General features: G+C 42.3%; 1 protein-coding gene across 1 annotated transcript in view; it reads left to right on the plus strand.

Moving 5' to 3' along the window:
* Positions 1 to 17,435, plus strand: part of LOC311499739 (uncharacterized protein) — a 350,319-nt gene that overhangs the window by 221,949 nt on the left and 110,935 nt on the right. Inside the window, exons 12-14 of the mRNA XM_084560856.1 lie at positions 2,695 to 2,868; positions 3,043 to 3,216; positions 3,339 to 3,512. Coding sequence (XP_084416982.1) covers positions 2,695 to 2,868; positions 3,043 to 3,216; positions 3,339 to 3,512 — 522 coding nt within the window. The remainder of the gene's footprint in view (positions 1 to 2,694; positions 2,869 to 3,042; positions 3,217 to 3,338; positions 3,513 to 17,435) is intronic.

Raw genomic sequence — 17,435 nt, forward strand, 5'->3', positions numbered from 1 at the left:
ATTTAGTTTCCTCTGTTAGAACGCCACATTCAGTAATCAGAGCAGTGTTTGTTGTTCTCATCTTGTGTTTGTGGCCTCAATAAAATGATGATCATCACCAAAGTGTGTTTGTTAAAGAAGTTAGTTTGAATCAAAGATGTTTCTCCACAGACTTCAGCAGCAGATCTCAGTGGTTTCCAGTGATCATCATCACAAAGACCTGGACTCCATATTCATGGTGAGTAAATGTTCAATCACAGCTACTACTGCTAACCTCAACAACCACAAACTAGCATTCTGGTTGGAGAAGTCTTCATGTTGAATGCTGTCAACAAGCAGCCTTTCAGATCAACATGATTGTGTTCTGATCATTTAAGTTGGATTATTATTCTGTTCCAGCTGCTGGAGGAGAACATCATCAGTTTTGTGAAGAACGAGCTGAAGAAGATCCAGAAGGTTCTGAGTCTAGATTACCCAGAATGCTTAGAGAGTCAGAGAGAGGATGAGGAGGTGTTGGAGGGTGAGGATGAAGAGCAGAGGAAGAGCAGCAGAGATTTATTTGTGAAGATCACAGTGAACTTCCTGAGGAGAATGAAGCAGGAGGAGCTGGCTGACTGTCTGCAGAGCAGTAAGAGGATTTAACAGCTTTAACTTGACGGAAAGAGGAAATGGAGGAAACATGGGAGAAGTTTATATTTCTAGACTCTGATGTTAATATGATGAAAACATCTGAATCACATCTATGAATTCTTCTGGACTGAAAACAGTCACATGTGAATGTTATTAAAATGAATGAGTTCACTGATTCATTACATTTCTTGCTCATTCAGGAACTCTTGCTGCAGAGTGTGGACGTAAAGTTAAATCTACTCTGAAGGAGAAGTTCCAGTGTGTGTTTGAGGGGATTGCTAAAGCAGGAAACTCAACCCTTCTGAATGAGATCTACACAGAGCTCTACATCACAGAGGGAGGGACTGCAGAGGTCAATGATGAACATGAGGTCAGACAGATTGAAACAGCATCCAGGAAACCACACAGACCAGAAACAAGCATCAGACAAGAAGACATCTTTAAAGCCTCACCTGGAAGACATGGACCAATCAGAAGAGTGATGACAAAGGGAGTGGCTGGCATTGGGAAAACAGTCTTAACACAGAAGTTCACTCTGGACTGGGCTGAAGACAAAGCCAACCAGGACTTCCTCTTCATATTTCCATTGACTTTCAGAGAGCTGAATGTGTTGAAAGAGAGAAAGTTCAGCTTGGTGGAACTTGTTCATCACTTCTTTACTGAAACTAAAGAAGCAGGAATCTGCAGCTTTGAAGAGTTCCAGGTTGTGTTCATCTTTGACGGTCTGGATGAGTGTCGACTTCCTCTGGACTTCCACAACACTGAGATCCTGACTGATGTTACAGAGTCCACCTCAGTGGATGTGCTGCTGACAAACCTCATCAGGGGGAAACTGCTTCCCTCTGCTCGCCTCTGGATAACCACACGACCTGCAGCAGCCAATCAGATCCCTCCTGAGTGTGTTGACATGGTGACAGAGGTCAGAGGGTTCACTGACCCCCAGAAGGAGGAGTACTTCAGGAAGAGAGTCAGAGATGAGGAGCACGCCAGCAGGATCATCTCCCACATCAAGACATCACGAAGCCTCCACATCATGTGTCACATCCCAGTCTTCTGCTGGATCACTGCTACAGTTCTGGAGGATGTGTTGGAAACCAGAGAGGGAGGAGAGCTGCCCAAGACCCTGACTGAGATGTACATCCACTTCCTGGTGGTTCAGACCAAAGTGAAGAAGGTCAAGTATGATGGAGGAGCTGAGACAGATCCACACTGGAGTCCAGAGAGCAGGAAGATGATTGAGTCTCTGGGAAAACTGGCTTTTGATCAGCTGCAGAAAGGAAACCTGATCTTCTATCAATCAGACCTGACAGAGTGTGGCATCGATATCAGAGCAGCCTCAGTGTACTCAGGAGTGTTCACACAGATCTTTAAAGAGGAGAGAGGACTGTACCAGGACAAGGTGTTCTGCTTCGTCCATCTGAGCGTTCAGGAGTTTCTGGCTGCTCTTCATGTCCATCTGACCTTCATCAACTCTGATGTCAACCTGATGGAAGAACAACAAACTACATCTCTGTTGTCTAAAGTCTTTAGAAACAAACCTGAACTAACACGTCTCCATCAGAGTGCTGTGGACAAGGCCTTACAGAGTCCAAATGGACACCTGGACTTGTTCCTCCGCTTCCTCCTAGGTCTTTCACTGCAGACCAATCAGACTCTCCTACGAGGCCTGCTGACACAGACAGGAAGTAGCTCACAGACCAATCAGAAAACAGTCCAGTACATCAAGAAGAAGATCAGTGAGAATCTGTCTGCAGAGAGAAGCATCAATCTGTTCCACTGTCTGAATGAACTGAATGATGGTTCTCTAGTGAAGGAGATCCAACAGTCCCTGAGATCAGGAAGTCTCTCCACAGATAAACTGTCTCCTGCTCAGTGGTCAGCTCTGGTCTTCATCTTACTGTCATCAGGAAAAGATCTGGACGTGTTTGACCTGAAGAAATACTCTGCTTCAGAGGTGGCTCTTCTGAGGCTGCTGCCAGTGGTCAAAGCCTCCAACAAAGCTCTGTAGGTGGATTTAGGAACTATTTGAAACATGATTCATTTAGTAAATGACAAATAAAACATTTGATGTTGATTCTTCTTCAGGCTGAGCAGTTGTAACCTCTCAGAGAGAAGCTGTGAAGCTCTGTCCTCAGTTCTCAGCTCCCAGTCCTCCAGTCTGAGAGAGCTGGACCTGAGTAACAACAACCTGCAGGATTCAGGAGTGAAGCTGCTGTCTGCTGGACTGGAGAGTCCTCACTGTAAACTGGAAACTCTCAGGTAAAAATAAAAACATTTCTTAAGTAGCACATTGGTTTTGCACAGCCATTCCCATTTAGTGTTTTTCACATTAAAATATAGATACTCTTTACTTGATGTTGTAGAATATGTAATTTATAATCAGAGAACATATTAATATAAATCATACAAAATGTGTCAATTCTACTTTTTCAGGCTCAGCACTTGTAGCCTCTTAGTGAGAAGCTGTGGAGCTCTGTTCCCATTTCTCAGCTCCCAGTCCTCCAGTCTGAGAGAGCTGGACCTGAGTAACAACAACCTGCAGGATTCAGGAGTGAAGCTGCTGTCTGCTGGACTGGACAGTCCTCACTGTAAACTGGAAACTCTCAGGTCAGGATACAGCTGGTTGTTGATCAGTTAAATCCTGATTTAGGTTCATGTTGGTGCAGAAGTTCAACATCTGGAGGATTTTCCTTCTTCTTCTTGAGTTTCTGATATTTTTCTATCTCCAGTCTGTCAGGTTGTCTGATCACAGAGGAAGGCTGTTCTTCTCTGGCCTCAGCTCTGAGCTCCAACCCCTCCCATCTGAGAGAGCTGGACCTGAGCTACAACCATCCAGGAGACAAGGTAGTCAAGCTGCTGTCTGCTGGACTGGAGGATCCACTCTGGAGACTGGACACTCTCAGGTATGGACAGACAACAGGAGCTTGTCCAATATCTAAATTCTCTGGAGTCACAGTAAACCTCAGAGGATGAACCCTCCTCTATCAGCTGGTGTACAGTTTTAGGTTTTAGTGAAATATATCAACAACTGTTGATGGATGGATTGTTGGTGTAAAGTGGAGAGAGAATAATCTTCTGTGACTGTGATTATTCAGAGAATTTTAATATGTCCAAGACTTTTGATTCAACTTTTGTTTCTTTTAAAAGACGCTTTCAACTTAAGTATTCTACATTTAAGGCGGAAAGAATGAGCAGATTTATAAACAGTGATAAAATGACATGTTACAAATAAGCTGCTGCTGAAATCCTTTATTGGTTCCTTTATTCTCTGGTAACCTCAAAGATTTATCTAAGGGTTAACTTTCAAATACAGTCTTTTATGATATGGACTAAGCACTTTACATCATTAGAGCCTCTATCTGGAATATGTAAATGAACACAATCAACTGAATCTGGAGGTTAGACTGATCTGTGAACAGCCTGAAAACTGTTTAGTTGTTGATGTGTGAATGTTAGTCAAACTGTTGATGTCAGACAGTGAAACATCAGAGACAGTCTATACTGATGAGTTTCAGTCTGTTTCTGTGTCTCACTGATAAACTGATGAACTCTGCTTCATGTTGAACAGCAGTTAGGACTCATGTTGGATAGAAAATCATTCTGACTGTGTTTCTTCCTCCAGGATGGACCATGGTGGAGAGCAGAGGTTAAAACCTGGTCTGAGGAAGTGTAAGTTTGACTAATGATGATAAAACATCAAAGTGTCAGTTTGTGCTGGACTTCTGGTTATGGCGCTGCGCTAGGTGGAAGCGTGACAGAGCTCTCCCGTGTAAAGTTTGGAGAATAACAGTCAGGTAGTCATAAGAAATTGTGTACAGCGTTAGTGAACAGCCACTTCAGTGTCTGAAACAGCATTAACAACTAAAATGTTGATGAAGCCTCCTAAACCTTCAAAGACAACAAGATCAGATGCCTCCTCTAGCCCGGTGCAGCTAGCAAGCTCCGGAGCTAGTAACGACAACTTGGACACAGGAAACTGGAAACTTGGAAACTGTACCAGGCAGGACTTCTTGGCCCTCAAGAGGGTGGTCCGTTCAGCGGAGCGGACCATCAGAACCCCCCTCCCCAACCTGCAGGACATTTACACCAAACGTTGCAGGTTAAGGGCCACAAAGATCCTGAAACAGCCCAGTCACCCCGGACACTCTCTCTTCTCTCTACTGCCATCAGGCCGGCGTTTCCGATGCCTGAGGACAAAGACTGAGAGGCTGAAGAAGAGTTTCTATCCACATGCAATCCGCCTGCTCAACTCTGAGCCTTAACTGGACTTAAATATCACTGCACTTTATTCATGAAGCTGCTAACACTGTAAATTGATGTACATATACAACCCCCCCCCCCCCTCCCCCCAAGTTTACCAGTCTATATTTTTATTTATTTTTATTCAGTCTATATTATTATTTTATTTTTTATTTTTATATTTAATTCTCTATTGGTGTACATTACACTTATATTGCTTACCTTGTGTGCATACTACTGTTTACTGTAGTACTATATTTCTTTTTATTTCTTTTTACTACAGGCTGCAGGTACAACAACACATTTCACTGTACATTGTACTATGTATAACTGTGCATGTGACAAATAAAAATCTATCTATCTATCTACAGCTAGCCCTAATCAGATTCTCAATGCCATTCAAACAGTGAAAGAAGATTTGGTATCTAGATTTGATGCTCTACTTGGCGCTATTCAGGGGATACAAGGTGAACTGAAGGAAGTGTCAGGGCGCGTGACAGAAGCCCAGGAGAGAATTAGCACCAATCAAGACGACATTGACTCTCTGAAAGCACAGTCTGATACAATGAAAACCACCATGGAAGAGCTGGTGCACAAAGTGGATGATTTAGAAAACTGAGCTTGTGGTTGGAATCTTAGAATGGTTGGCCTCCCTGAGGAGAAAGAGGGGGCTAACATGTGTGCTTTTCTTGAAACAATGATCCCTGAAGTGCTTGGTGAACACAACTGTCCTGGGCCCATATCCATTGAAAGGGCGCATGGAATAGGTAGAGTGAGAGAGACCGAGGACCGATCTCCTGTGTGTCTGAGAGTGGTAGTAATGAAGTTTCTGAACTACGCTGATAAACTGTGGGTCATGAAAGCTGCCAGGAGTGAGGGCCAGATATTCTACCATAACCAAAGGATTATGGTTTTTCCCAACGTCTCCTCTGACTAGGGTTACCAACTCCCTGAAAAATAAATTAGGGACTCCTCATTGGCAATGTAATCCTGAAAGAGACTCCTTGATGTCCCTGGACTCTGACCTAGATGCTGAAGACCTATCTATGCCTATATCCAGCATGAAGGGGGGAAACTCCTGGACCTGATGGAATTCCCATTGAAATATATCAAAAGGATAAACTATTACCTCCTCTACTTGAGATATATAATGAGTCCCCCTTCTCTTAATATGGCGGTTATTTCACTCTTGTTAAAACCAGGGAAACCATCTATTCTATGTGGATCTTATAGGCCCATCTCTCTTTTTAATGATGATCTTAAAATTCTTTGTAAAGTATTGGTGAGACAACTTGAAACACTTTTACCACAGATAGGGCATTCTGACCAGAACGGCTTTGTCCAGGGAACACAAAGCTTTCACAATATTAGAAGAGTGCTTAATATAATCTTTGAGAAATCTGGTTGTAAGGACACTACCATTTTGTCTTTAGATGTAGCTGAAAAGGCTTTTGACAGAGTGGAGGAGTGGCAGGATCTATTTAGATAGATAGATAGATAGATAGATAGATAGATAGGTTTTATTTGTCACATGCACAGTTATACATAGTACAATGCACAGCGAAATGTATTGTTGTACCTGCAGCCAGTAGTAAAAAAATATAGGTACTACAGTAAACAGTACTTTGCACATAAGGAAAGCAATATAAGTGTAATGTACACCGAGAGAAATAAAATAAAATAATGATGACTTGATGGTGCAGGTGTAAAAGTTCCTGAGCACCTTGAGAGGGAGCTTAAAGTCTCTGAGGCGTCTGAGGAGGTAGAGACGCTGTCTGGCCTTCTTCACGATGATGTTCAGATGGTGAGTCTATGACCTGTGAGATGGTCACTCCCAGGTATCTGAAGGTGTCCACTCTTTCCACCTCAGAGCCACAGATAATGAGTGGGTGGAAGTCCCTCTGCTGTTTCCTGCTGAAGTCCACAATCAGTTCCTTTGTTTTGCTGACGTTCAGCAGGAGGTGGTTCTCCCTGCACCAGTCCTCTAGGTGGGACACATCCCTCCTGTAGGCTGTCTCGTCGTTGTGGGAGATTAGTCCTACAACAGCGGTGTCGTCAGCAAACTTGATGATGATGTTTCGTGTCTGAAGTGGCCTCGCAGTCGTGTGTGTGCAGCGAGTACAGCAGAGGGCTGAGCACACAGCCCTGGGGGGATCCAGTGTTGAGAGTCAGGGGAGCTGAAGTGTGGTGACCCACTCGGACCACCTGTGGTCTGCCAGTCAGGAAGCTGTAGATCCACCTGCACAGGGAGGAGTCCAGGCCCAGGTCATGCAGCTTAGCGGCCAGTCTGGAGGGGACTATGGTATTGAATGCTGAGCTGTAGTCAACAAACAGCACTCTCACATAGTTTCCCTTACCAGTGTCCACGTGGGAGAGGATTTGATGTTCTGCAAAGATTTGGTATAAAGGGGACATTTCTTATCTGGATTAGACTTCTTTATGCTGATCCACAGGCCACAGTTTTAACTAATGGTCTGACTTCTCAGCCTTTCCAGTTACAAGGAGGAATGAGACAAGGCTCCATTGTTGTTTACCCTAGCTATTGAGCCACTGGCTATGGCTATTGGTAAGAATACCAGTTTGGTAGGCATTAGGATTGGAGACATAGAACATCGTATAGCTTTGTATGCTGATGATATTAGGGCTGCCAAAAACAATTATTTTGATAGTTTGATTAAAACTTTAACGTTTACAGCTATATGAGTAAGTTAGCTATCTGTTTAAGCTAATATTAGCAGCTAACTAGCCAGTTAGCTTACCGAGACAACGGTCCCTCTTCATCGTTCTCACAAGTAGAGTTGTCACTATACCAAAATGAGTAACCACCAGACAAAGTATCACAGTTCTGGGTATTATCGCGATACTGCAGCCTTTTTTTATTTTTTTGTACAAGTTATTAATACTTATTAATTACTTATAATGTTGAGCAAAATTAGTGGTGCCATTGACGACGATGCGGCAGACTCGCCGCTCGGGCCCGGTGCTTCTACCGTGGTGAGTGTGTTGTCTTGTGTTTGTGACTGTAAGCCGTGCGCGCGTCTGGGCGAGACAGAACTTTAGCTTGTTGTTTGTTTTGAAGCGAATTTCTATCGAAGCAGAGCTGTCTACATGGAGTTCGTTTGTGCCGGCAGAAACACACGAACAGCCAATCAGCTAACAGACGTGCGGACCCAGCGTGCGGAAACAGCCTATCATATCCCCGGATGTCACCAGTAACAGGCAAACAGCCAATCATTCAGCAGCTGTGTAGTTTGGTTGCAGTAGTTGCCATGTGGGTTTGTTTACAAGGGAGTAGCATGTGTTGAGAAGCGGGAGGAGAGTAGAGCCGACTGCTATGTAGCGGAAACTGGCACCGGTACTATAGTAATCCAGTACCATTGTGTAGAATTTCTAGGATAGTAGGAACCATTACGATTTGGCACCGCAGGGTACCGTGGGTACCGTGGGTACCGTGCAACTCTAGTCACAACAGGTAGCCACAACATGCTTCCTTTTCAGGTGCTCATGCATTGCAGTTGTGCTGCCGTGAAAGGCAAGTTCTGTCTTGCAGATATTGCATTCCACACTTTTCTCTTTTGTTGTCGACGATTTTAATAGTCGACATAATCGTGACTAGTCGACTAATCGCGGCAGCCCCAGATGATATCATTCTATTCTGCTCTAATCTGGAACACACTTTACCCTCACTGCCTGATTTACAAGATCCAGGCAACTGTAGACAGGATTCACATGCCAGACCAGACAAGTAATAATAACTAACAACATGTACAGAAGCACTAAACGTATAAAGGGAGAAGAGCTACGAGCTGCTGTGTTCATGCTCGCCACCATCATCATCAGAACAGATGTCAGTATCACCTAAGTTTCTGTATCTTTTCCATTCCATTCCACTTGCACCACCATCATCATTCTTTCCTTCACTCCAAAAGCTTTTTTCAAACTTCATATGGAACAACAGGCGTCCCAGGCTTAGGCTGTCATTGTTGTATCTACCATATGATAGAGGTGGATTACAGCTTCCAGATCTCAAGTGATGTTACTGGGCAGCTCAAATCAGAGCAGCAGTGTTTTATTTTGAAGACTTTTATCCTCCATCCTGGGTTTCAATAGAATCACACCTAATTAATATCTCCCCACATTTATATATATACTCTTCAAATAAGAATAAACTAATTAAACAGACCAAACATCCCTTTCTTCAAAATACGTTTCTACATATTTAGGAGAGCCTTCCAGATTATCACAGTCTTCTCCTATTTTTGGTAATGATGACTTCCAACCTGGTAGAGCAGACTCAGGATTTAAAATCTGGGCAACTCAGGCTATAGTTAAGATATCTGACCAATATAATGACATGTCATTTGAAGAACTTAAGTCCAAATACACAATTTCTTCTAAACATTTCTTTAAATATTTGTAGCTGAGAAGCTTTATCATGAGCCGACAATGTACCAGTCTAAAACTGCCTCCTTTTTCCACTTTAGAAACATTGAGTTTGTTGCACTCCAGGGGGCAGGTTTCTTTATTGTACAATCTCTTTGTAAGTAAATCTACAGAATCAACACATAACATCTTACATCTTGCTTGGAGGACAGACTTACAGGAGAATGTTCCTGAGGAAGAGTGGTCTAAAGCATGTCTTCTAGCTCAAACCCAAACCATGATTACAAACTCTAAACTTTTACAAAACAAATGGCTAAGTAGACTTTACATTAGCCCAGCCAAGCTGCACCACTTTAACCCCAATATTCCAGACACTTGTTTTAAATGCAAACACCAAAAATGTTTTTTATTTGTTAGTCAAATAATTAGTGAAGAGGTACCCCTTAACCCAAAAACATGTTTATTGCATATCTATCCAGAAGCAGAGGTGGGAAGTAACCAAGTACAAATACTTTGTTACTGTACTTAAGTAAATTTTTCAGGTATCTGTACTTTACTTGAGTATTTCTTTTTCTGACGTCTTTTTACTTTTACTCCCTACATTTGTACACAAATATCTGTACTTTGTACTCCTTACATTGGAAAAACAGACTAGTTACTTTTTTAGCCCCGCGGATTAGCTTGCTAACATACCTCAGCTATGCTGGAAGGCGAGCCTAAGGCTAATTCATTGGTCGGCTAATAGTTAACTGCTACTACCGGTGCAGCTATGTTGGGCACAAACACTTAACGTATAAATAATTCTAGAAATTGACTTAGCCAATAAAGTGAAGGAAACATGTCAGGGATGTTCTGTTTGGAGTTGCAGCAAAGCAGCCAGGTACAATTTGTATTTAAAATGAACCAAAACCTCAAACATGGCTGAGAAGTTGTCATTCACTCAATGAGAGGATCACGTGGGCCTCAGGGTCCAGTTGCTATGGCTACCAGGCCGAGCAGCTGTGTGAAGGCACCAACTCAGGAAGGGAGGGGGTGGGGTCACAGTGTCAGGTTCTGCCTCCCTACTGTACTGCTGTAATGGTCTGAGGGGTCCTAATGTTTTGGCAGTCTGTGTGATCCACTGAGAACCTATCTTCTAGCACCTTCTGTGTTCACCTGTGCCAGAGAATGTCTAATAAGGGGAGAACTTCCACTCTCAGTGAACTTCCGGCTTCTGAACTGGTTGCAGTTTCACTCTGGTTCCATATGAGGGCGCTCTCAGGACGAGTGCAGAATGAATGGCGGTCTATGGAGCAATACCCCTCAAAATCCACTTTTCTCAGGATATAATTTTTTGTGCAGTAATTTGAATATTGTATTCGAAAGGAGATGCAAAGAAATAACACATTGCTGGGTGTTAGATTTTTTAGAGTCACTTATTTGCTTTAAAAAGTATTTTAAAATGTCAATGACGTCATACACATCGTACGACCAGATACTGCTTTACGGCAATCCTTCAGTCACTGCTTTGGTGCTTTCGCGCTCTGCACTTTTCTCTCGAGGCATAGACAACACAGCTGACACAGGTAAATACACGTGCTAGAAGAGTTTTTGTTTTGTTGTTTTAAAAGTTGTTATGTTGATAAAAAAAACTTGGGCGAAAAAGTCCGCCTTAACATTCTGGTCCCGCTTCGGATGCCACGATGCCGTCAAGCGGGATCTGGTCGTAATCAGTCCTTCACTGACCAATCAGCGTTCATTAGCACAATGCTAGCGTGTTATGGGCAACAACAACTCAACCTGTAAGAAAACGAAAGGACATAAGTTCTCGTTCATTCAACTTTTGATCTATAACCCATGTTGAACTTGCAAAACCTACAATCAAATCTGAGATTTCTCAACGACAATCGGGTGAAAGAGACACATTTAGCCGTTTAGCTCCATAGAGTCCCATTCATGTTGCACTCATGGCGATCGCCCCCAGTGGAAATCTGGTGGAACTGCAACCAAAATTCGTTACAATGGGACTTAATAGAGAGTGGCAAGGCTCTCCGTAGTCGGGCTCTGCCTGTGCTGTGTCTGCTGGTCAGGGCCCGTTGCCATGACTACACGCTGCACATGATATTCTAGATGTTCTAAAGCATTATCTTTTCTACCCTAGGATTTGCCCTCTGAACAAATGAACACAACTCAAAAACTACAAGTCCCATCAGGAAAACCAACACATTGTGAGCGTCAGCCGTCTGTCCTCTACCATTTAGTGTTGCTCCCACGCACCTACTGTGAAAACTGTGGCCTGGGTGGATTGAGAAAGAAGGGCAAGGGAACGGATTTTACAGCAAAAATGGGTCTGACTTTTCACATCCACACACATGGAGAAAAATGCTAAAAGTGGTGGGAGCACTCCTCGCTGGGTGGAGCCTACAGTCCAAAGCGTTGGTCCTCCAGAAATCAGAGCCACACCATCTGATGAAGGGAATGTGCTTTAACTTTGCTCTGGAGAAGAGAAGTTACACAGCTAAAGACAAGCTAGACAAGTTTGAAGATCTGGAGGACATTTAGTTCTTTTCTTGAAAATAATAATATTGAAGTAGATGAATGGAAAGATGTAGGACTGTCAAATGAGCCTCAGTATGTGCCTTGGGGTTGGCTTGTTGTGTGTTTGGAGAATCAACAACAAAAAAAACAACAGTCATTTTGTGTTTAAATCCAAAGCTGATAGTTGTGGTATTTATTCATTCAAACATCACTGACAAGAGAATCCTGACTAAAAGTATCATCATTAAACTTTCTATTAATGAACAACAGATCAGTGAGGAAAGAAAGAAGAAATCCATCAGATGTGTCAGATGATAAACTGCAGCTGTGTTGTGTCTTTTTCTCTCCATCAGATTTCTGTCAACTTGAAGTGGACACAAACTCGGTCAACACAAACCTCAAACTGTCTGACAACAACAGGAAGGTGACACATGTGGAGGAGGAGCAGCCATATCCTGATCATCCAGACAGATTTGACTGTTGGTCTCAGCTGCTCTGTAGAAATGTTCTGACTGGTCGCTGTTACTGGGAGGTTGAGTGGAGAGGAGATGTTGATATATCAGTGAGTTACAGAGGAATCAGAAGGAAAGGAGACAAGGAGGACAGCTGGTTTGGAAAGAATGATCAGTCCTGGAGTCTGTTCTGCTCTGATGTTGGTTACTCTGTCTGTCACAATAACATAGAAACATCCATCCCCTCCTCCTCTGTCTCTAACAGAGTATCAGTGTATGTGGACTGTCCTGCTGGAACTCTGTCCTTCTACAGAGTCTCCTCTGACAAACTGATCCACCTCTACACCTTCAACACCACATTCACTCAACCTCTCTATACTGGATTTGGATTCTGGTCACCTGGTTCCTCAGTGTCTCTGTGTTCTCTGTAGGAAGGAGAGTCTTTGAAGTGACAGCAGCTTCAACTCTGAGGTTTAAATGTTGATGGTGGATGATGTTTCTCTTTGGTTTACAGTTGAATCACTGATTGTGATTTGATGTCAGAATATGTTTGGTCTTAGAAGTAGTGAAATTATCTCCTAACCACTGAACTCCTGTAAAAACTGGACTGACTTTGATGATCACTTCTCTCTGAATAATCCTGGACACATGAAGGTCAATCTGTCCAGTTGGATTGTCCAAAAAAACAATGGTAGTGTTGAGAAACATCTCCCCAGTTTCTCCCCCTCTTGGCCAATTAACGCCAATCCCAGGCATCCTCCACAATCCTCCAACACAAAGACAAATCCAGAGTCTGATGACCGTGGATTCAATCTGGACTCGTTGACGCCGACATCATTGCCGAGTCAGCAATCTTGGCTGCCACATCCCACCCCTCTTGAGGGTCCTTGCCTGGCTTCCTGAGGAATATTGCTTTCACCTTTTTATATCCTGCTCTCAGGTGTTGGGTTCTGTGATCAACTTCAATATGTTTTTAATTGTCATGTTTTGTTTACTCATCCTGCCTCATTGCCTGAATGTCCTGTGTTGGGCCTGTGTACTAAGGCACTAAATATTGGGGTTTGGCTATCATAAATAATTAATAATGATAAAAAATAATTATTATTAAATAATTGGATCTAATTTACTAGATCACCTCGGGGCACCACCCTTCTGAGAAGGGAAAGTAGAGCCAATTCATTAAATCAGTCTCATAATATTTACTAAATCAACAATTTGGTACTCTGATTAATAATTAACTTATAACCATAACTATAACCAAAATTACCACATTAACAGCTAGTTATGGTTGTAGGAATTTGGAGTTCTTGACAGTGTAGAGGTTGGCAAAATTCATTCTTGTGCAACATTAAACAGACAACATGATTGTTTAAAAGATATTAACAAGAATACAAGTAAAACATACGATCTAACTACAGTGTACTTTATACAGGTGTGTGCGTGTGTGTGCAGTTGTGTCAAAATGGCTGCTGAGGCCTTGAGGCCTTGAACAAAGAAAACAAGATGGTTACCCAAGCAGGGACACTCAGACCACGTGCTGACTGAGTGTATATGTGGAATGAGTGTTTTATGAAATGCCAGGATAGAGGAGGGATGGTTAGCTTAGCATGCAGACCCTGAGTCTGTGTGTTGCATAACCTAAAATAACATCAGCTTACTAATGTGGCAGAGCCAACTATACTATAACCTTACGATCACAACAACTCAATAAAAACAAATATCACATCAAAACAAAGTTCATAGTTCTATGCTTAGCTTAGCTTGACTAGGCCCAGGTCATATTACCAGTTTGGGGAAACGGCCACCCTCTGGTGTGCTGGTCTTTTAGCTGGCGGTTTCTGGTGAAAGGGCAGAGCTGGAGTTGGAAGTCTTTGCTGTGTGGTCCTGATGGCAGATGTTGGAGGGAAAGTGGCCGCTCCTTTGAAGCCCTTTGAAGTAGCTTGTTAGCAGCTTGGTGCTAACTAGCCATGTGGCTCCTGTTGTTGGGGGGTTTAGCCTGCAAACCTTCTGTTTGGTGGCTAAAATAACTTGTGCAGATTCCTCAGCAGACTCTCATGTCGCTGCTGTGAGAAGAGAGGCCTGGGCCCGTATTCCTAAAGATTCTGAGAATGCTCTCAGAGAGCTCCTAACTTAGCCTAAAAAATCCTAGCTAGGAATCTTAGCTTAGGAGTGATTCCAGAAAATTCTTAGAGAACTCTGACCAAGGAATGGACAGAAACTCTTATCTTAGTGAGGAGGTGTGGTTGACCCCATTGCTATATGTATGAGTCATCATTTCAGAAGGTGTGACTGGTTGATCCTAAAAGCTAGATAAAAATACACTTTTGGTGATAACTGGCCTAGAATAGAGCGTCAAATTAATAGACTCAATAATAGAATCGAATCTCTATGAAGACTGCGTAATTCTAAATAATACTTTACATAAAAAATAAATAAATAGTAAGCTATACTTTAAAAATTATCCTATAAAATGTGGGATTAAACTCAGGCCCACTACCACAGTATTCACATGCTGATAGTTCTATTTATTAGCTTCCATTCATTTACCATGCTGGTCATTTTTCATCACTTGGTATTAACGAGGGTAAAATGGCTTAGCTTTCATCAATTTCTGTGATTGCTAACCAGCCTAGAAGAAGCAGTGTTGGTTGGTGTTAAAATCTTCCATGAACAGCAATGGAGAAGAAAAGAAGTAGGAAACCCAACTGGACAGAGGAACAGTGTTTGTTCTGGATCAACTGGTCAATGAGAAGAAAAGTGTTTAAAACATACGTAGATTTGGCTCCAAGTCATCACTGCTGCATTGTTGCATTTTTCCTGTTGATAAATACCTCAATGATGTGATGTCTTTCATTTCCGGTGATATTGCGGTCGTAACAAGCTTGATTGTCATTCAGTGTTTGGAGAATATCTCTCTCTTCTTTCAGCCATTTTCTCCTCTGCTTAGGAAATTCCTAAGGCTCCTAAAATTCCTCCTCCCTGCTCTTAACATATCTCACCTTAGGAGCACTCTTAAGAGCTACGATTCTTTAGGAATAGCTTTTATCTTTACTAGGATCTACTTTTAACTTTGAGAGGAAATTCTAAGAAAACGTCATGATTCTAAGAATTTTCTTAGAATTTGGCCACTAGGAGCAACTCTTTGCGCTAAGAATCTTTAGGAATACGAGCCCTGGAGTAGATGCTCTGGTTAGCAGGCTACTGAGAAGATCCTGCTGACCAGCTGGAGGTCTCCAGAGGAGAGGTAAGAGTGACTAGAGGAGTGGAAGAGAAGGAACAAAGACCAAAAAGAGCTTTTATATGACCTGATGACCTCAGAGGTTACATGCCACAGTCAGCCAGTGATAACTGCTGGATCACTTTTCATGCCTGGAGGATTGTAGGACGTTGGGTTTTTGGTGTTCCCTTTGTCTCCAAGACAAAGAAAGCCATGTGTTCAAAGCTTGGTTATGCATGGTGAGCTTCCATCGCTCACCGCCAGGTTCAGGTCCCATCACCTGCATTGGGACTTCTTTTGGAATGGTATTTAACAAGGTGAAGCTTCTACAGTTACAAAACAACAGGGGAACTTATAATCTTCTAATTCATCACATTTGTAATTTAGATGTTGTAAATAAGTGTTGCATCTGTTTGACAGTTAATAAGCAACATGAAAACAAACTGTAGACATGGTTGTAGACACAGAGGGGGACACTATTTCTGTCCCCATCACCCTCAGGCTTGTATCTGCTAAGTTTACCAGTAAAAGGAGGCGAGGACACCAGTTAACACAGAGCTGCTAACTTTTACAGGAGGCTAAAATCAGCTGCTCCACTAATTCCTTTGTTCTGACCAACATACTGAATGTGGACGTCTTTCAGACACCAAGAGGACCAACAAACAAAGAAAAATTCTTTCTGCCGTGCATCTGACTCACACTTTGTCATTTTTATGATAAGTTTACACATATATTGTGTTTCACTGTATCATCTTATCAATAAATACTTTGAATATTAAAGCTTGTTTGTTTAATATTGTATAAGAGCAAATGTTGGCAACCTCTTCTATTTAGTCCCAAAGCTCTTCAATATTACTCAATAATCATTTTATTACTAATTAAAGGTTAAAATCTGAGGAGATTCTTAAGTTTCCTCAAAGTCATCTAGTAGTGTCATCTAGAAACCATCTAATGGTGTAGGTAGGGTGGGTATGAGTGTATAACTCAGCCCTGTGTGGAGCCAGTGCTGAGGATGGTGGTGGAGGAACAGTATGGACCCACTTTAACAGCTGGAGTTAGACCAGAACCACATCTAGTTTATATTCCTAAATGTCTGAATAAGATTAGTTAGAATCAACTGAAGTCATATTTCATGTCTGTTAAAGATCAAAAAGTCTTTAAATACTGTTATAAGTCAGCTGTGTTTATGATGGCTCCTAGGGGCAGTGGTTTTTATTTCATTGTTCATTTTATTTAGGGGCTGAATTATCTTTTTATTTAAATGTCTCTTAAATGTGTGATAGTTAAATATTATTTAGTGTTTAAATCCAACCTGTCAGAAAGTGTTATGTGTTAAATGAAGTTGTGGGCGTGTCCTAAAAAGTCTCTGTGGTGCGTGGTTCCAGGAAACAGCAGCAGAGTGAGCGCTCTGGCCTCCCTCCAATCTCCTGTACCCAGATGTGTGTCCATGAAGAGTGACCAGACTATGTTTGGACTTACTGAGGTTGAAGATTAAAAACTATCTCCTGCTTTGGTTTTGTTTCTCATCCTGCCTCATTGCCTGTGTTTCTAACATTTGGATCCTGTTTTGAACTGATATGTAACAAGGTTCATTTTGTCCAATTAAAGAACAACAGGGCACGTATAAACTTCTAAGTTGACGTATTTATACGTTGAAAGTTGTTCATATCTCTAGGATCTGCATTTGTTTGGTCCAGACTTTAGTTTGTGTAGTATCTTCAGACTTGTGTGCTCAGATAGAGGGAGCTCTAGGCTCCAAGTGTGTGTTACCTGTCCTGAAGGCTAGAAGAGGAAGAGCTATGTCATGTGATCTCTCTCTGTCTGTGCTGCCTACCATGTGCAAGTAAACTTCCACAAAGCTACTTGGATGTTTGGGAGTCTTTTTTTAATGTGCCTTGGTCACAGTGTTATATTGGCGACGAGGATGAAACTTTTCGTGCCCTGCTCTGTCTGGGATAATTGGATGATTGGACTCCAGGTGGACAAACAATTTGGTGGAACGGGGAAAGAAGACAAGC

Source organism: Chelon labrosus, assembly GCF_963514085.1.
Source record: "Chelon labrosus genome assembly, chromosome: 14".
NCBI lineage: Eukaryota > Metazoa > Chordata > Actinopteri > Mugiliformes > Mugilidae > Chelon > Chelon labrosus.